Source organism: Saccopteryx leptura, chromosome 3 (genome assembly GCF_036850995.1).
Source record: "Saccopteryx leptura isolate mSacLep1 chromosome 3, mSacLep1_pri_phased_curated, whole genome shotgun sequence".
Taxonomy (NCBI): Eukaryota; Metazoa; Chordata; class Mammalia; order Chiroptera; family Emballonuridae; genus Saccopteryx; species Saccopteryx leptura.
Genome location: NC_089505.1, coordinates 217,637,442 through 217,658,442, shown reverse-complemented (window position 1 = coordinate 217,658,442; position 21,001 = coordinate 217,637,442). Strand labels below are relative to the sequence as shown.

The 21,001-nt window shown below is 44.3% G+C and overlaps 2 protein-coding genes across 7 annotated transcripts in view; one reads left to right on the top strand and one right to left on the bottom strand.

The window, feature by feature from the left end:
- Positions 1-21,001, bottom strand: part of C3H2orf49 (chromosome 3 C2orf49 homolog) — a 246,518-nt gene that overhangs the window by 134,338 nt on the left and 91,179 nt on the right. The gene's annotated exons all lie outside the window — the stretch shown is intronic.
- The window catches only part of FHL2 (four and a half LIM domains 2), a 75,176-nt gene continuing 61,073 nt past the window's right edge, over positions 6,899-21,001 (top strand). For 2 of the 6 annotated variants that reach the window (XM_066377527.1, XM_066377531.1), the window contains exons 1-2: positions 10,653-10,748; positions 16,974-17,129. In XM_066377527.1, the coding sequence (XP_066233624.1) occupies positions 17,115-17,129 (15 nt within the window). In that variant the 5' untranslated portion in view covers positions 10,653-10,748; positions 16,974-17,114. Of the gene's footprint in view, positions 7,021-7,415; positions 7,657-10,652; positions 10,749-16,973; positions 17,130-21,001 lie in introns of those variants that run through there. The other 4 variants (XM_066377534.1, XM_066377532.1, XM_066377525.1 and 1 more) reach the window with 3 other exon arrangements.

Here is a 21,001-nt window from a genome sequence, read left to right as displayed (position 1 = left end):
AGCAGCTTCAAGTTTTAATCTGCTAGTGGTTTTTGTTTGTTTTTTTCTTGATGATTTTATACACATGGGATGAATTTCCAAACTGTACTAGGCCCAAACTTTTAATTTTACTATGCAAAGCTAAAGAGTAGCTGAAGATAAAACAAGGTGATTGAAAGTCAATTAGGGTGCAGAAATGAGTCACTAAAAGTGACCTTCATCTGGAAATTTCTCAGAATATGTCAGAAATAAAAGGTATTTTTAAGGTAATGAGAAGCGACTGTGAGAAATAAATAATGAGGGTTATATGTATAACATAGCATCTCTCACTTAAAAGGCAACCTGTAAGGATTTGTTGAACGATTAATATATGAATGAATGTATGCCTGCATGAATAAACAAAACTCTCAAAGCACATTATTTGTGGATAGAATAAGGCTAAGTTAGATACCTGTGGCTGGTCATGATAAAATACCAAGGAAGGATTCTGTTGTCTTCTTCTTCTTCTTCTTCTTCTTCTTCATCATCATCATCTTCTTCTTCTTCTTCTTCCTCTTCCTCCTCTTCCTCCTCCTCCTCCTCCTTCTTCTTCCTCCGCCTCTCCTCCTCTTCCTCCTCCTCCTTTTTTTTTTTGTATTTTTCTGAAGTAAGAAGCAGGGAGGCAGAGAGACAGACTCCCATATGTGCCCAACCAGAATCAACCTGGCAAGCCCACTAGGGGGCAGTGCTCTGCCCATCTGGGGCGTTGCTCAATTGCAACTGGAGCCATTCTAGCACCTGAGGTGAGGCCATGGAGCTGTCCTCAGTGCCCGGGCCAACTTTGCTTCAGTGGAGCCTTGGCTGCAGGAAGGGAAGAGAGAGATAGAGAGAAAGGAGAAGGGAAGGGTGGAGAAACAGATGGGTGCTTCTCCTGTGTGCCCTGACTGAGAATTGAACCTGGGACTTCAACACGCTGGGCTGACGCTCCACCACTGAGCCAACTGGCCAGGGTTAGTTTTTCTTAATAAAGGGTTTAGTGCTTTTGAGGCTGAGTTTGGAAGTGGAGGCAAAGATTGATCTGAGCAGCTTGTTAAAAATAAATATTGCCTTGCTTCCTCCAGATACAGTGGTATGTATGGTTCCACCTTCCTGTCTTGGGTTCATTTAGAGGTGTTTTTTAATTTTTATTTAATTTATTGGGGTGACATTGGTAAATAAAATTTTATAGGTTTCAGGTGCACAAATCTACAATACATCATCTTCGTATTGCACTGTTTGTTCAGCATCCCAAGTCAAATCCCTCTATCACTAGCTATCCTTCTCCCCACCCTTCTCCACCTTCCCACATCCCCCCTTTTCCTCCACACTGTTGTCTGTGGCGATAAGATTTTTTCTTTACTTAATCCCTTCACCTTCATCCCCTCTGACAGCTGTCAGTCAGTTCTCTGTATCTCAGTCTGTTTCTGTTTTGTTTGTTAGTTTATTTTGTTCATTAGATTGATACAGTTTCTATCCTTATTGATGTTAGAGAGAGAGGAAGGAGGAGAAAGAGACAGAGAGAGGAAAAAGAAAACACATCAATTTGTTGTTTCATTTATTTGTGCATTCATTGGTTGATTTTTGTATGTGCTCTGATGGGGGATCAGACCCACAACTTTGGTTTATCAGAACGATGCTCTAACTGACTACCCTGTCAGGGCTTTAAGTAACACTTAATTCTCTGATGAAATAGCAACCCACAACCTGGCACGAAAGCTCATGCTTTGTTATTATGCTAATTCCTCCCAGGTTACTCCACAGCCTACCAAGCAAACACTAGCCACTCTATCTGTTGCTCCACCCCTGCTGCAATCACCCTTATTTGCTTACTGGTCACTTCATCTTGACGCAGTACAAGGAGCAATAGAACAAGCAAGAAGCCTGTGTGCTCAGGAAGTCTTGGAGGCTGAACACCTGTTGTATCTCTGACTCATGTGACTGATAATGCTTTGAATTAATTAGATGTTCATGAGTCCACTTTGTGGCCCTTGGTGCACGGAAGGAAGCACTGGGAACAGTGACACTCCCGGACCTCTTCTACTGGCCCTACCTGACAGGTTCCCGCATCAGGCTTAGTGAAACCCTCTGCGGCCAGCTGCACTCTTGGCTATCTTACTGACCAATACACGTTCCTCTGAATTCATTTTAACATGTTTCATTACCACTAACTAAATTAAATATTCTTTCTCCTTTAACACATTTTTTCTAATTAGTATCTATTAAACAGATTAATTAAATGAGTAGCTGTTGTATTTATACTCCAATTGTCATGTCCTTTTCACTGTTATCCTAGTAGTTTCAGCTCTCCTGTGTTCGAGCTGTCACAGCACCTTGTTCCCTGATTTGAGAAACACGTAGCTAGTTCCCTCTACAAAGTCCTAATTCTCTCCTGGTCTAGAAGGAGCTCACTTAAACAGGAAAAGTAAATTAGTTTGATTCAGACACATTTTTAGTTCACTTATCCAGACATTTGTATATAATGAAACTTTAATTTCATTGTATACAATGAAGTCCACTAGAAACCACTTAGGGGGTCTAAAAAGAAAATTAGTGCCCTGGCTAGGTGGCTCAGTTAATAGAGCATTCCCCGCCCCCCGGCTTACTAAGGTTGTGGGTTTGATCCCTGGTCGGGGCACATACAAGAAATAATCAATGAATGTACAGCTAAATGAAACATCTAAATGGAACACCAACTTGACGCTTTTCTCCCTGTCTGTCTGTCTCTCTCCTTTTCCCTCCCTCGATCTCTTGCTCTCTCCCTTCCTCTCTCTTACTCTCAAATCAATGGGGAAAAATTTTTTTTAAGGTAAGAAAAATAGAATCTACTTCAAGTAATTTTAACAAAGCAATTAAGTGCAAAAACTGGCTACACGGGTGCTGGAGGTGGGAGGCAGAGTTATGGGGCCTAAAGCTGGGGTCACCTAACAGATGCTGGAACCATGGCAAGAGCCATAGCTGCTGCCTGAGATGCTGCACACCTTGCCCAACGTATCTGTTCCATCTGGCTGTTTCTGAGTTGTATTCTTCAAAACAAACAAACAGCCCTGGCCAGACAGCGCAGTTGTTAGAGCATCACTTGAAAGCTCAGAGGTTGCCAGTTTGAACCTGGGTCAGGAAACATACAGGAAGAGCTTGAGGTTCCAAACTCTTTCTCTTCTTCTCTCACTGAAATCAATAAATAAAAATATTTTTTTAAATATAAGAAATATATTTAAAACAAATAAACAAAATACAAGTAAATGTAAGCAAATGATAGAACCTAAGAAGGAGGTGATGGGAAGCTCTGATTATAGCCAGTTAGAAGACAAAAGAGACCCAGGCTAGCAGTTAGCATCTGAAGTGGGGGCTAGCCCTTCACCTGTGGATCTGATGCTAACTCCAGGTAGATAGTGTCAGACATGCACTGAATTGCAGGTCACCCCATTGGTGTCCAAAGAGAACTGGACACCAATTATTTGGTATGAGGAAGAAAACATACACTTGGTGTCAGAAGTGAAGTATTAAGAGAGTACAAAGAAAAAAGGTTTGTTCCCTTTAGCCAGGCACAAAAGAACAAATGCTGTATGATTCCACTTATATAAGGTCCTAGAGTAGTCAAGTTCACTGAGACAGAAAGAAGGATTGTGTTTGTGAGGCTAAGAGGAAGGACTGGGCAGGTACTGGGAGGAGTCAGAACAGCCTTCCCCTAGTTGTGCTACTTTGGCATGTGGATTATATTGAGCTGAAGGCAATTGAAACCCTGCAGGCTCAGGGAAAACTTCTGTTCCTCTCTCAAAGAAAGAATTTAAATTAGAAGAATTTAAATTAGGGATCTTGCCCATGATAGGAGTTATTACCAGAGATGAGATCTCTTTTCCAATCTGCATACAGGGCAGAACAAACTTCTAATTACTGAGCATCTATCTGCTCTTCTAACTCACCTGAAATGACCTTTCTTCCCTCTGAAGCCCCCAGGCATCTTACCTCATCCCCAGCTTAGGATGCCACATGCACCTACTTTGAACTTTCTGTCTCTGAACCTCTCATGTGTGTGAGGTCTCTGACTCTCTCGTGTACATGGGGTATCCATATGTACATATGTAATTAAATTTGGCTACTTTTCTCTTGTTAATCTGTCTCATGTCAGTTAGACCAGCCGAAAGAACCTAGAAGAGTAGAGGAAAGTTTCTTCTCCCCCCATACCTCTTTAATAGGTACGACCCACAACTCTTTAATAGGTATGAAGTTTCAGTTCAAAAAGATGAAAAGTCCTGGAGATAGATGGTGGTAATGGTTGTGCAACAATGTGAATATATTTAATGCCACTATACTATTCACTTAAAATGGTTAAAGTGGTAAATTTTGTTATGTGTAGTTTGCCACAATAACAAATTTAAAATTTTAAAAATATATTTATTCTGTGGTTTTCCTTATGAACTTGTATCCATAAGTCTGGGCATTTGGGACATTTTAAATTATTGTACTTTTGTGAGTAGAATCATAGAGCTGTGCTTTGAATGATGCATAAAACAATCTTACCTTACAATCAGTTGGATAGTTTGGTCTTTTGCAATAAGGAGACACTACATTGTACTACATTGAATTCTAAGGGAGGTAATACTTCTTAGGTTTGTCTAGACTGGGATAGCTTGATGGACTTCAGCCGAGAGAAGAGAAACTCAGTCTCTTACTGTCAGGGCCATCAGAGCAGAATCAATAAACACTTTAGTCACCTGACAAAGGAGTGAGCAATGCACCTCACCTGGTAATGCAAGGAATAGGAGATGATCCTCTCTGTCGTCATGCTCTTCAGTTTCAATGACTATGAATAGAAAAGCGAGCAGAATTGAAGAGTATACTTACTGAGTCGGGGAGGAGCACCTACCTGCTAAAGAGCAAGTTGGCTGAGGATCTGCTGTCTCATCCAGCTGAATTTTCTGGCTTGTCATTAGTCTGGTTATAGCATGTCAGCTCCTAAGGATAGCAACAAGAACTCAAGAAAGCAGGAAGTTTCCAGCAACATGGGCAGCCTCCTGCTCTTGGAAGGCTCTCTCTCTCTCTCTCTCTCTCTCTGAACAAGCTGGATTTGCCTTCAGACCCTCAGACTCCTGCAGCTTGTGGGTCTTCTCACCTCCACCTTCGTAAGAGGAATAAACCAATGAAGAGGAGAGTTGCTGTATAATAATGACATCGAGCATTTATCCTATGCAGAGAAGTGCCATTTAAGAACATGATTCTGCAGTTTGCAGACAGGTTGTTAACGTTCGCGCTCTCCCATGTGTGAGCTGCCCTCTCCCCTCCAGGGTGTCGCATAGCCTAAAAGTTCAGTAAGGGGCAGGTATTGTGATTAGAGCATGCATGTATCTCAGTCTAGAAGCACAGGGACACAGGAAACATTGCTTTATTTCCCTTACAATAACATCATTAGGATTCTGGGCAGCCACTCCACCAGCATGGTAGGAAATACCCCTTTCCCTGCACCAGAGTCTGGAGGTGATGTGCCCCCCACGTCGGCATCAGATAGTGCCAGCATCTAAGGCAAACAACTGGCTGCATGGTGGCAGCAGCACAGAGGTCCCCACCCATTGCAGAATCCACACCACCCCTTTTCATTCCCAGCCCCACTGGGTGAAGGGTGGGGTGGAGCATTGGATTTGTTCTCTCTCTCTAACTGCTTCAGAAGATACTTGGGCTTTCCCCACTGAGTCAGACAGGGTCCAGGCAAGAAAGAGATGCCACACTCAGCCTAAGTAAATGGAGGACGGATTTCATAAAGGAACTATTGACAAAGGCGAGGGCAGCAATTAGGAAAATCAGTGAGGGACAGTACAGGACCTTGGATCTGGCCAATGTGAAAAGTCATTCCATGCGTAGCTCTTTGGGTCAAGGAGAAGGAACCGTTACCAACACGGGGAGAGCGGTTGGAAGGGCACTCCGGCCTTCCCTAGAGAGATAAGCTACTGGCAGCAGCCCTGTGGGGAGGAGCTAAGCACCTAAGGACCAGATCTCACTCTCTGGTCATCTGGGTCTCCTGCTGGTTCCTTCCACTGAGCAACCCAACCAAAAAGCCAGGGAACAAAGGAGCCCTTTGGTGCTCATTTACATCACGCCACCTGGGCAGGGAGCAGCGGTTGGGGGAGGAAGAGTAAACCGAAGGTCCCTCAGGCCCTTCCAACTCCAGGAATGCTAGCATCACCTCTCTGAGGAGGGTTAGGCCTCTCCACTGGTCCCACCACAAAGTAATTATAAATGGTTCTGGAATTACAGGCTTGCCTACCTGAGTACAACCCATTAATTAACTCCAGCACAGACAGGACATATCTGGGAGTGGCTAGGAACTAAGGGCTAGGAAGGCACAATCCCTCCAAATTCTCCCACAGATTCTAATTTAGGCTTGACATATCACTGTTTGAAGTTTCATCCCTTTGATTGGATATTTTGATTCCTACTGGGGAACAAAATAGCTTTAGGCGGAGATTCCCCAGCTGTTATCAATAGTAGAATTGGTGAGGGCGAAGATCATAGGAGCAGATGTGCTCGGGATTAAGAGGAAAACCAGAGCACATAGTGTCTGGGGCACAGGGAATGACACGTGTCCTGGTGTGCTGTGCTGGTGCTTTTGCTATGTATTTTTAGCATGTGACTTGCAGCAAAGTGATGTGTTGGATCCAGGGATCTTGACTGAGGAAAATTTAGCCCAGTCCTGGGCATTCTCATGGTTTTTTCCTGCAAGCGTGAAACCCAAACTAGTTTAGCACAAGCCAAGTTCAAAACAGAAGAGATGCCTGGATTCTATCACACCAACACATGGTCATGCTATTTTCCAGGTTGAAACTTTCCAGAGCTGTTCACAGACATATTTACATTATTGGACATTTATGCAACTGTTCTTGCCTGTTTATTGTTCTAGGAAGTGCAGAAGGAATGTTTATGTAAAGATTTCAGTAAATGGAGTAGCTAGACCACAAAGGACATTCATCTGAAAACCGGGTCATGACAGCAAATGCTGGACTTGTCCTGAAGGCTTCTGTGGAAAGGCACTCCGTAAGTAGCACACTTCATAAACCAGCCTCCCCGTGCTCCTGTGACATAGGCGGGTTCTGCGCTGAGGACTTCCCAGAGGCAGGCAGGGCTATGCTTTGCTGTGCTTGGCCTGCCAGAGTTGATGCTGTCCCATGCCTCTCCTCTCTAAAATGCTGTTCTCTCCAGGCTTCTGGCCTCAGCACTCTCATGCTGTCTGCTGTGCTCCTCTGGCTCCCTAGCCAGCTCATCTTCCCCTGCCACAGAACTATGAAGCCAGCCAGGAAAGTGTGTCTGGGTTGGTGGAGACTCGCTGACTTCAGCTAGGGACAGGTGCATTAGCCCCAGCGCTTTCCCACCTGACTTCCTTCTGGAAGCGGTCAGGTTAGGTGTGCCTTGCTGGTGACACAGAAGCACATGCTCCCTGAGCCAGGCTCTGCAGCAGGGCACAGTGTAGCACTCAGGTGGCTGGAGAGGCACCCCATTCCACTTACAAAACTCGCCTCCAACAGGATCCAGAAGTGCAGAACCCAATTTACAGAAAGATGAAGGCTATCCATCCCTGAGCAGGGAGTGATGATGACAACGTTCACACAGAAAGAAGACTGTGGTAGCCCAGCATCTACAGTGACTGGGAGAGAAAGATACACCAGGTTCAAGGTGAGAGGCTCAGGGTCTCCTGTTGTGACTGCAGCACATGACAGACCGTAAGCACATGACGGACCGTAAGCACCTTGAGGTGAGGTTTCTTTTGGTTTACTCAAGGCCCAGGGACCAGGATCTAGCCACAGTGCTGGACAATGGAAGAAGTTTAATAAAAATTTATTGAAAAAAGTACAGTACTGATTAATGAACAAGGAGATTTTATGAAGCCCTGCGTGCAATCCCTGAGAGCACAGGGCTGGAGAGCCGTGGTGCTGGTGCTGGCGTCCTTGCCCAGCCTGGAGTGTCTTTGCCCAGCATGGAGGCCGGGAATGAACACCTGGGGCTCAGGGGCCAGCTGGGAGTCTCCATACCTCCCTATCCTGTGCTGACTAGTTTCTGGTTTCTACTCGGGACTCAAAGCATATTTGTTGAATAGAATCAAGGTGTGTGTTCCAGACCAACATGTCCTTCAGTTTTGATCTCCAAGTTTTTGAAAACTGGACTGAGAAACACCTGTCAGCCTCTTGCTTTGTGATAGTGCGGAAGAGAGACAAGAATTATGTCCACATTTAGTCTCCTGCCCGCACACCCAGTCCTGACCGCAGCCCATAATCCTGGTCCACAGCTCCCAAAGCAGCCGCTCCTTCCCTCATGGGCCTGCTCCAGGGTGGAGGTCAGCAGGCAAGGGGCACAGTCTGTCACATGTACAGACCCGCCCCTCACAAACACTCACTCTGCAGCTTTCTGCCCTGGGAAGGGTTGGGGGAGTCCGCACAGAAAACGGGACCACACCCGGATGCTTCTGAGCGCTGTTCCAGGCTACTGCACTCTTACGCCAGACCTTACAGAGATTGCCTGTTGTGTGGAACCCCAGTTCCTTGCCCAGGTCCAACGTCCTCCAAGAAGAGCCCCCATTCAGCCTTTCTCTGCACTTACTTTCCCTTGTTCAGGAAAACCCCAACCCCATGCACAGGGGCCAATGTGAGACCAGAGTCACCCCTTCTCATCAGCTATCCGCAGGCCACACACCTGTGAGGAAGATGACTGAACCAGTGGGCTGTTAAGCAGGCTTGAGGGGAACCATCCAAGAAGGGCATTGTTGCCAAAAATTTCAAAGAACAGCCCAGAAAGTGGTTCAGCCTCAGCCTCCAGGCTCTGGCCCTGAGTGCTCTCCTGTGACAGTAGCTCAAATCACAAGGCTTTGAAATCCATACCTTCGAGCAGGTCCTATTCTTGGAGAAGGCACCCAATCCTCACCCTGCATGTGGAAGATTGATGTTAGAGGATTGGGGGCCCTTCTGTGGTGGCAAACCCAGAGGCCCACTGGGAGGGACCCCCTCTTCCAATTACACAACCCATGCAAGTGCTCCCTACCAGACAGGTTTAGGGGTGATTATTTAAGTCAAAAACAATAGACAAGTAGACACCTTCAGAACATACATATCCTTTAAATAAGTGCCTTTGTTATGTTCTAGTCACAGCATGCTTGGGCTGTTAGGTCAGATTAAGGTGACCTGGGGCTATGGCTATATTCTGTTACCCTTATTACATAAATTTTCTTATTTTCTTCCTCCTTTTTCACTTGAGGGTGTTTTTTATTTCTTTATTGGTATTTTTCACTCTCTCCTTGATTGACTTTGGCCTTGACATTGCCACTTCATATTGTTGGTATTGGCTTAAAAAAAAGCTGCTGACCTCTACATAGGTCTTCCAAAGACTGGGGAGACCCTAAGAAATTCTGTAATCTTAAAAGAAATTTGGGCTCATTAGTTTGGAATCAGAGAAAGCTCTCTTCTGATTCTCAGAAACTTAGATTTTAAATGAAATTAATGTTCTTATATAAAACAATATTGTAAATAATTTAGAAATTACATATAGCCAAAGAAGAAAATAATATCAGCCAAAATTCTATCATCAAGCCATAACCACAGTTGCACATATCCTTTCAAGGTATCTTTATGGGGGTAGTGTGCACAGTAACTTATCATATATACACCATTTTCTCCTAAAAGTGACCTACTTTTTTATTACCAGTATATGACAGTATTGTCTCTGTGTTATTATTCTAGGACATTTCTAAGGTTACAGTGTTTCCTTTGTCACTGTACAGTTCTTCATTTAACCAGTTTCTGTTGTTCTCCATTTAGATTGTTTCCAACTTTGCCCAATCATTAAGTGTGGCAAGAAAGTTTCTTTTAACTACATTTCTTCCCACATCCATGATTTTTTCCTCAGAATAAATTCCCAGCCCTGGGACCGCCATGCTAATGCAGACAGCTGTTGGCAAACAGTCCTCTAGAGAGCTTGGCCCTGGCTGTCCTCATCACACCTCCAGCCATAGAGGATATCATAATAAATAAAAAATTGAAGGATGGTCACAAACTGTTGCTCCCCCAAATTAGTCTTCTCTCTCCTCTTCCAGCTTATGGTTGACAAACTCTCCGGTAAGATTTCTTTGTTTTAATTCTATAAAGAAAATGATTTGTGGCTCAAGAAACCGTCGCAAGCATTCACTAGAGGAGAGGATGGGGGAGAGAGGACTTCCTGTAATGCATTCCACTCAGCTTCCCGTGGACCCAGCGTTTATTAAACCACTCCCTTGGCCTTCCCTAGAATCTTCTTTGCCCAAGCAAACGCCTCAGCAGGAAGCTGGGGGAGAGGGAAGCATGCTCTTCCCAAGAGGCAGCACCCACAGAGGTGCGTGTGCCTGGGGGCTGGGATCCTCCTGCTTTGCTGCCTCCCTGTCATCTGAGGACTTGTCACGCAGGTGCCACTTGTCTGACATTGTGGATCCCTTCCTGGTGCTGTGACTGTTCCCCTTTGGTTGCTCTCTGGATGGCTGGAGTATGTCCTTGAGGCAGGCAGGCCACATGTGAGTGGGGCCCCTTCCCATCTAGATACCTTACAAGGCAGGCAGGCTCGAGGGGCTGGGTCCTTATCTCCGGCACTGCAGGTGTGCCTTATTTATAACCCTGTTGGCAAGAGTGAAAAGCTGGCTGGCAGTTGGGTAATCCAGCTGCACACACAGTTGGGTAATCCAACAGAGTGGGTAACCCTGTGCTGCCGCTGTCTGCTCTGGTTGGGCTGGGGGGCAGAAGACGAGACAGGTAAGGTCACAGTTTCCTCTTCCCCACCCTTCTCCCTTGCTGTCTGTCCTTCCTTCCCTGTGTCTGCATGGCCTTAGACACCAGCTGTGCAGGCTTTGTGCCCTGGGAGGGAGCTCTCTGGCACTGTGCACTTGCAGACCCCAGCTGTGACCCGGGTGGCCCTGGCAGCTGCCACCAACAGCAGCACTTCTGCTCCTCCATCTGCAGGGAAAGATCAGAACCTGCCCTTCCCAGAGCTGCAGCAGGTGCCCAGAGGCACATAAAGAATGTGGGAGAGCCCTGGTCCATCTTACTCTCTCTGAGAGGGAATCAGAATTTACACTGAGTTTTGGACACCACAAAGCTTTTTCTTTCAATGAGAACAGAAAAGGAAAAAAATATAAGCACAAACATCGAATGGAGAAAACCACAGTGATCTTGAGCTTATTTTCCCTGGCAGGATTTCCGGAGAGCCTGGGGTAAAAGGGAAAATTCCTGATGAGTCCAATTATGCTGGGAAGTATGTATGTTTATACAAGATGACTTGTTACCTTGTTATGGCTGATGGCTCAAAAGTACAGATAGCTGTTGTGTGCTTTAAAAAGGAAATATTTTACTAATTTCAGAAAATATGTGAAATGCACAGTACTCAGTAATACTTGGGCCAATGGAGTAAATAATGTTAATATTGATTGAATGATATATATATATATATATATATATATATATATATAATGACAATAGGTATCATATCTATATCAACATCTGCTAGCCAGACTCCATGCAGGCACTTTATCAAGTTCAATCTAAAAAACAAACAAAAAAATGGTCACATATCTGTTCTGTATAAGTCTGTTGTTGTTTTATTTGTTTCTTGAGGGATGTTATTTCAATTTTGTCTTAGTGCTAGGTTTATAACAAGATGCGCTATAATCAAGTCTATTACATTTTGAGATTCATCGTATCCTACAAAAGTGTTTAATGAACTGGCCATCTAATCCAGTATTTTTCAATCACCAGTCTGTGGACCGGTGCCATTCCACCAGAAATTTGTTCTGATCCATGAAAGTTAACCACCCTGATGTTATATGAAGATTATAGACCCAAGGATCTTAGTTGAATTTGCTTATGCTCAGGGTAATTTCTGCTTTAGTGGTCCCCAAAATAATTCTCCTATTTTACACTAGTCCCCAAGTGTAAAAACATTGACTTAATCAACTGAAATGATTATATTTTGGAGGCTTTTTCTAATATTAAGAAAATATCTTGACCCTGGTTGGGTAGCTCAGTGGTAGAGTGTCGGCCTGGTGTGTGAATGTCCTGGATTCGATTCCCAGTCAGGGCACACAGGAGAAGCGACCATCTGCTTCTCCCTCCCTCTCTTCCCTCTTTCCCCTCCTGCAGCCATGGTTCAATTGGTTTGAGTGAGTTGGCCTTGGGTGCTGAGAATGGCTCCATGGCCTTTGCCTCAGGCACTAAAAAGTGGCTCCATTGCTGAGCAATGGAGCAACAGCCCCAAGTGGGCAGAGCATTATCCCCTCGTGAGCTTTCCAGGTGGATCCCGGTCAGAGCACATGTGGGAGTCTGTCTCTCTGGCTACCTTTCTCTCACTAAAAAATAAATTAAAAGAAAATATTTTAGTGTGTGACTTCCATTAACAATTGCATACTTCCCCATAGAGGGTGCCATGCTGCTCACCCACCACCTGCCTTTGAGCATGGTCTTCACTTTCAGACTCCAACGTGTTGTTCAGTGCTTCCCGAGCTCTCCATGGATTTTAGGTCTGGGAGGCCAGGCCCCACAGGACCTCTCCCTCAGTCCCACAGTGCTTAACCCAGGTACCCACATAGAAACTCTATGTGGGTACCACAAGAAACTCTAAGTTTAAATTGTCCTCTCTCCACTGCTAAGAAAAAGAAAAGAAGGAAGGAAGGAAGGAAGAAAGGAAGGAAGGAAGGAAGGAAGGAAGGAAGGAAGGAAGGAAGGAAGGAAGGAAGGAAGGAAGGAAGGAAGGAACTGAGTAAATTTTAAAGATATAATTAGCTTTATTCCACAATTCATGAGTCAGCCTCCAGTCTAACAGACAGAAAGGTCTTCAAGGAGCTGTGCAAAACGAAAGACTTGGGCAGAAGACAGCAGGAGCAACTAAGTTTTACTAGGCAAGAAGTAGGATGATTATTACAAGGTCACTTTCCTTTAGGGGATGGCAGGAAATTCATCAAGCAGATTGCCTCACTAGTGCTGGTCAAGTGATTCTTGATTGATTGGTTTTAGATTCCACTCTTTTTTTTCTTTTTTATTCAGTGAGAGGAGGGAAGGCAGAGACAGACTCTCTTATGCACCCCGACCCGGATACACCCAGCAAGCCCACTAGAGACCAATGCTGTGCTTATCTGGGGTGTTGCACTGTTGATAAGCAACAATGCTCTTCTTAGAGCCTGAGGCAGAGGCCATGGAGCCATCCTTAGTGCCTAAGGCCAACTCATTCCAATTGAGCCATGGCTGCAGGAGGGAAGGCGAAGAGAGAAAGAGAGAGAGAGAGAGAGAGAGAGAGAGAGAGAGAGAAGTGAAAGGGGGAAGGGTGGAGAAGAAGATGGGCACTTCTCTTGTGTGTCCTGACCAGAAATCAAACCTGGGACTTCCACACGTAGGCTGATGCTCTACCACTGAGCCAACTGGCCAGTGCCAGATACCACTTCTAAGAGAGGTGAAGCTGTAAGTAAGTATCAGTTTGATGGCATGGGGCTCAGCATTAGCAATTTCATTCAAGGCCTGTTGTTTTATTTTTAATACCACCAAAGAAAGAGGTGAAATTATATTCATAATGTTTGTGTCTTCTATTCCAAGAGGTCTTTGATTGTAAGACCAACCATTAATTTAATATTAGCTTTTAAAAGGGGAAGGGGAATCCCACTATGTTTCACATTGATGTATTTTAAGATGAATCAAAAATAAATAAATAAATAAATGAAAGGGGAAATATAAATTATAATTAAGAAATGTATATATGTATATATTGATACGATCACATTATTTGTTTATCTACTTTTTGTCCAATTTATAGTCAATGTAATTTTACTGTGTAAACTCTAATTCATTGAAAATTGGTTATGTCTATATGGCGTTATGACTTCTTCCATTTAGCCAGAATACTAAAATATTCTTAACAGTCAGATAAATGGGAACTAAAAAGCATAAACTGAGATTTAAATAATTTTTATCAGACAATAACTTGTTTTGAAGTGTAATCTGCTCATTTCTACACTATTAATGCTACTTACTGAACAGTGAGACAGTTCAACCATATATTGCCTTGATCTGTATGCCCCACAAAGCTCATTTTACTGATTTTTAAAAAAGATTTCATTTATTGATATTACAGAGGGAAGGGTGGGAATGAGAATTCTCAACTCATAGTTGCTTCACTTCAGTTGTTTATTGACTGCTTGTTGTATGTGCCCTGACCGGGCAAGCCAAGGGTTTCGAATCTTTGACTTCAGCATTCAATACTCTATCCACTCCGCCACCACAGGCCAGGCACTTATTTTCTTTTCTTTTCTTTTCTTTTTTGTATTTTTCTGAAGTTGGAAACAGGAAGGCAGTCATACAGACTCCTGCATGTGCCCGACCAGGATCCACCCAGCATGCCCACCAGGGGGCGATGCTCTGCTCATCTGGGGCGTCGCTCTGTTGCGACCAGAGCCATTCTAGCGCCTGAGGCAGAGGCCACAGAGTCATCCTCAGCGCCCGGGCCAACTTTGCTCCAATGGAGCCTTGGCTGCGGGAGGGGAAGAGAGAGACAGAGAGAAAGGAGAGGGGGAGGGGTGGAGAAGCAGATGGGCACCTCTCCTGTGTGCCCTGGCCGGGAATCGAACCCAGGACTCGTGCACGCCAGGCTGACGCTCTACCACTGAGCCAACCGGCCAGGGCCTTATTTTCTTCATTACCATTGATTTTTCAGCCTTTCATTACTTAGACTCCAGGGCCAGCCCTATGTTTATTCACTAATTTCTAACACTGTGAAGTAGACATTAAGGAAAGAGTTGGCATAATGTGACTGGATAACTGTCCCTAAAACTCATGGTCATGCCATGTCCCTGTCGTCCAGGAGCCAGCCTAAGCCTTCCCCCAGGGCTCCAACCTGGAGGGACTGAATCTTTTCACATGCTTTCCACACTGATGACTCCTGACTCGTCTCCAAATGTGGGGAGGATACATGTGTATATTTAGGGGAAGCCTGGTGCCACTCAAGATGAGGACTGACATAGGTCAACTGGCACAGATTTGGGAGTCCAGGACCTTGCTGAGCTGTGGATTCCTTATCCTCCCCAAATTGTAGTCTATTCCCAACTTCCAGATCCCCCAATTCCCCGGACCCTGGAACTGCCTTCAGGCTCTTTCCTGTCCTGGGAGCTTGGAACCATCATAGCGTGACTTGGACACCTGCCAAGCACCACCTCCTGTGACTGACACATGGCCTCATTGCCCAGTCCCTTCACCCCTGGTGCATTAAGCTACCCTGCTGCTTCCCCAGTGTCACAGCCCCAGTCATCTGAATACCTCATTAGAGCACCCTGAGCAAGGTCACCCAGCCTGTTCTGGTGCCTCTCGGGTGTTTTATGGCTCTTCCTTGCCTGCTGCGTTACCAGGGACACCCTGGTCCCAGGAGGGCTCTGGATGCTACTCTGCACCTTCTCCCCGGGCACCTCCCCACCACAAATAGCGTGGTCCCCAAACACGGCTTTCCTTCCCAGTTTGCAACCTATTTTTCATTAAATGCCTTTGGGTTCTTGAAAGTGAATATTATATGTGAGGATAAAGGAAGACTGACTATTTTTAAGCTTAGCTCAACAAAAAGAAGTGATTTGCAGAGTTAACTGTGACTCTTTGACATCCTATGAAATGCAGAGCACCAGAAAATGAATTGTCCTGTTTAGTATCATATAAAATCCAAATCGGAGATCCAAGCTCCCTGTACTACAAACAAGGGAAAGAAGATGTACTAAATTAAACACCAAAAGCTGTACTGTGTACTGAATAGTATAGTGGGCAAGAAACTAGAACCAGTCAAACTTCACATCGCCTCTTAGTGACTGGGAAGCAGAATAATGACTTCCCAAAGCTGTTCGCATCCTCATCCTGTAGATTTTGTGAAAGGACTTTGCACATGTGATTAAACTCAGGGTCTTGAGTTAAGGAGATTATCCTGGATATCCATGTGAGCCCCATATAATCACCTGGCCTCTCCTATGGGAATGAGGAGGCAAAGAGTCAGAGTAGAGAGAGACCTGAAGATGTCATACTCAGGGTTTGAAGGTGAAGGAAAGAGCCATGAACCAAAGAACACAGGAGGCCTCGAGAAGCTGAAAAAGGCAAAAAACAAACCCTTCCCTGGAGCCTCCAGAAGGACCCAGCCCTGTTGACACTCACTTTAGCCCAGTGAAATCCATTTCAGATTTTGACCTTCAGAACCATAAGATAAGTTTGTGTTGCTTTCAGACAACAGGTTGGGCAATTTATTACAGCAGCAATGAGAAACTAATTTGACAACTTTATCTCTTTAGTTAAGTTACTTCTCTGGATTTTACTTTGGTACCTCGTCTATAATTTGGGAATAATAGTGCTCATGTCATATGGTTGTGTGGAGATGGGCTACAGGAAGCAAGGCAAATACACAAGACACTGTGGCACCTGGTGTGTGCTCCTCAGTCAGTGGTAGTTGCTATCATTATTACTGTTATGTTGAATCCTTACAATGCCTTCAAAGGTTCTTGCTATTATCCTCACTTTAAAGATGAGGCTCTGGGAAGGTGAACTCTCGCCTGGGCACGATGTATGTGCCAGGGCTGGGATCCGAGCCCAAGCAGCCTGGCTCCCAGCTCCCGCTTTTCTCCCTCAACAAGATGTAAGTGTAGTACAAGTTTTTGCCATAAGAATTAGGTTGTGGACAGGGGAGCATTAGACTTGGATCCTGATATGTCACATCTAGAGTTGGATTTAATGGTGGGTGCACTGGGCACATGCCCTGGGCCCCGAGTTCTGAAGGGCCCCACAAACTCCACCTTTACACTTTTTTCTAACGAAGAGGGACCCTTCATTGGGCCCTTAGGGACCCAATATTTTCTGCACCTGGGGCCTCAACCAATCTTAATCTGCCTCTGGTCACATCCTATTTTGTGATGGATGATGATATATGAATTCCAGTGAAAAGAGTTTTTGAGAATTTGAGCCTCCATGTTTCAACAGGCACTTGTTCAGGACCTCGTCTGCGGCACTCACTGGTGTAGGTCTGAAGGATGTCTCAGTGAGCAAAACCGAGTCTGCCTTAATCGGAGCTCACATGTTATTGAGGGAGAGACAAACACTGATGCATGTGTAACCGTGAGTATGTGTATGTGTAAGGTGAGTCCTTACGGTAAATCAGGGTAAGGAACTAGACAGTGTCATTTAGCTGGGATATTGAGGGGTGGCTCTCAGATGTGGTGTGAATGAAGGAGGGGAGCAGGGCGTGTGATTTTCTTGAGGGAGTGCCTGGCTGATACCAGCAAGTGGAAGGCCCTGGGCAGTTGGGGAAGGGCAGTTTGACTGGAACATCCCAGTGGAGAGGGAGAGAGAGAGGAGAGGGGATCGTCCCAGGACCTGGGTCCCTTCAGGCTCTGTAGGTTGTGTAGCATTAAGATCGTACTTTGATTCAGGAAGCCATTGGAAAGTTCTGAGCAGGTGAGAGACACAATCTAATTTGTTGCAAATATGATACCAATTTTAAAAAGAGACTTGTGGTTCAGTTGAGCTCATGTTAGCTCCTGCCTGAGGCTGGCAGAGGTTTGTGCAGCTTCCCAGGAAACAGTGAAGTGCTGTATACAAAAGTAGAAACAGCTCAGGGCGGGGTACCAGGATCCCGCCAGAGCTAGTACCCAGCCAGACTGGAGGTTTCGCTACTGCTGCTGCTTAATCATGGTGGCAGAAGGCTCAATAATTCTTCACTCCTAATTTCATTATTTAAGTGATGTTAAACTTGGTCACTGTGAATTTCGAAGCCTCCTACTTCTTGAGAACTCTTTTGATTAGAATATCCTCACTCTGCCCTCCTTGCTGCCCCCAGAATGTTTTCATCTGAGAGTATTTTAGACATGGAACTGTGGCTGTGGATATTTCTTCCCTCACCTGCTGTGATTGCTCATGCTGGTTAATTTGAGCGCCAACAAATTTGCAACTGTTGATGGGATTTTTGCATTTTCAGTTTGCAGCAGTAGAGAGAGAGGTGCCTAAAAGGAGTTTGTCTCATGCACTTTCAAAAATCTCTTCACTTTCTTTTTTGTTTGTTTATATTGATTTTTCTTTTTTAAGAGAGAAACATTGATCTGTTGTTCCACTTATTTATGCCTTCACTGTTCGATTCTTGTGTGCACCTTGATCGGGAATGTAACCTGCAATCTTGGCATATCAGGACAACACTCAAACCAGCTGAGCGACCGGCCAGATCATCTCTTCTCTTTCTTTACGTTGCATACACATTACAAATTTTTCACTGAATCTAACTGACTTGAAAGTCTCTTTGACCTCTGTCTTTTGCTTTAAGAATTGGAAGGTCATGATATTTGTTCCATAATTCAGTGTAATTAAAGTTGGAGTTTTGAAATAAGGAGGCTAGCTTCTCTCACCTGTTATTTTGTTTTTGTTTACTAAATTAAATTTAAAGATAGCAAAATGGTGCTATTTTCTAGTAATTAATTGAGAGATTCTGAAAAAAAACTGGAGAGATATGTAAAAGGAAACTGACACTGTTTAGAATTTATTTAGCATTTCTAAACTCTTTCCTGCCCCCAACCAAACACACACATTCACACACACATTATTATCAAATATTAGTATTTATTGCCCAATAAAAATCTCACTTAAAAACATTCTTATGATCATTAATTATGTCCTTGTGCTGTGCATCACCAGATAGAGAGTGAACTTCAAACCTGTTCTGAGCCAGTATTACAGCAGGATCTGAACTAGCAACAAGGGGAATGTCTGGCTCCTGCCTTTGGATCTTAATACTCTTTCTGCCTGGATGGATTCAACACAGCAGATGTTTACAGGCAGCTGCAGTGTGCCAAGCACAGTGCTGGCTCTCTGGGGTGTGATTAAGGAGTTGGACACTCTTCCCTTGTTCTCAAGAAAGTGCTAGAAACATAGGATGGGTTAAAAACCCTCACTGATTTTTAAGGTGAGATCCTGTCTCCACAGTCTCTGGTTGGATACCTGTCAGTGCTGGGACTGCACTGCTCCCCACCGACTGGCTCGGAGCCGCTCTACTCCTCAGCACCTCGGTGTCCTTATGCATGAACAAGGACACCAGAGCAGGCCTCACAGAGCTGTCGTGTGTTTACACACAAGCATGTGCATGTGTGCACACGGTATGCACTCAAATGCCAGCTGCTAGGAACTCTAACTCAGAGCTTCGTTTTATTTTAAATTCAAATTAGTACTAGTTCTAATTTTTTACAGCAAAGGTTCAATATTCCTGTAGAATTATTACTCACTATTCTCACAGCATTGTGTATACCATTCAAACTACATTGTTCATTGCAACGGCTTTAACATTGCTCTCATGTTATTCTAATACCAACTAGATTATGAAGTTCTTAAAGCCAGACCATATCTCTAACTTGGTTGCAATTTCTGAAGCAGATAATACTGTTCCAAAACTGTTTCCTTATCTGAAACCAGGAATAATAATACTAATAGTATTTGTAGTGTGGTTGTGAGCATTAAGTGAGCTAATACATAGTTCCTGGGTATAGAGATTATTCAGTAAATTTTAGCTACTATTTTTAAGAAGCTGACCATTCTGGTTGGTTATTGACAGTTTTTATAATTACTGCCAATAATTAGAATGTTTTATATTTGCATGGAATTTTGCAATAAAAACTTTTATGGTTTGTCTCAGTGTTGAAAATTTAGTGGCCCTGGCTGGTTGGATCAGTGGTAGAGTGTAGACTCAGCTTCAATTCCTGGTCAGGGCACACAGGAGAAGTGATTATCTGATTCTCCACTCTTCCCTCTCCTCCTTCGAGCATCCCCAGGAGCTGAGGATGGTTCTGTGGAGCCTTTGCCTCCGACACTAAAAATAGCTCAGTTGCGAGCATGGCCCCAGATGGGCAGAGCATTGGCCCCAAATCAGAGTTGCTGGGTGGATCCCAATTGGGGCATGTGCGGGAGTCTGTCTCTCTACCTCTCCTCCTCTCATTTGGAATAGAAGAAAACAAACATATGGGCTGTATGTTTTTGTGGCAAAGTAATAATAATAATAATAAATAAATAAATAATGACACAGCTGTGTGCCATAGATGTATTTTCCTCAATTATCCATACTTAGGGTGACTGTAGAATTTATAGTACAAACTGGGGCACTCTGAGAAGGATTGTGCTGGGTCAGCAGGTAGAAATGGGCAGGTTCGGGGTCCCCTGCTGGGGAAACCTCCTTCTTTCGTTAAAGCCCCTTGTGGAGCTGCCTTGGCTGGAAATTTAAACATTTAGAGGGATTATTCACCCCCATAAGCTTCCCACAACCTCATGTTTATTCCTTTCACAAGGAAGATAAGGAACTCTGAAGTACAATTTCTTATAAGGTCCATGAGGGATGTGACCCCTCTTACACGGGTCATTGTGTAAGATAAAATGTTTCTTCAAGAGGCTATTGGCATTTGGGAGTTTCAAGGCCTCACCTTGTAGCTTGATTTTCTTTTGTAACAGTTTTCTTATATTGAGGTGCCTTTCTTTTCTGCTGTCACTCCACACGTTCACGGAGAAATCATGAGTTCACAAGAGGTTTCCTCCAGCCTGAGTTTATCCTAAATGCAAGTTTTTCAGACTTGGGCAAGTTTCATAGTTCTGTGTGAGCCAGGAAATAAATCCATTTAGTGAATTGAGACTCATATATATTTTTTTTAACCAATAAAATAAAATAAACTAGAATAGAAAAACAGAATAAGAGAGAACAGAATATATCTCACATTGTAAGGATAAGAATTATTGCATGAGATATTTTCCAGCACCACACGTGAGGCTGTGTGTGAAAGCGCCCTCCCTGGTGGGGGCTTCTGCCAGATCTGGGGATCAGCTGCTGGAACCCATATCTGCAGGTTCCCTTCTTCTTTTGCCTGGATCTCCACAGGGCCAAGGGCAGCTCGCTCACTCCCACGCACCTCTCGGGCATTTGTGTCTCTCTGTAGCCTCATTTGATCCTTTGGCTTGAGCCAGTGGAATGTTTTCCTACTTGATCT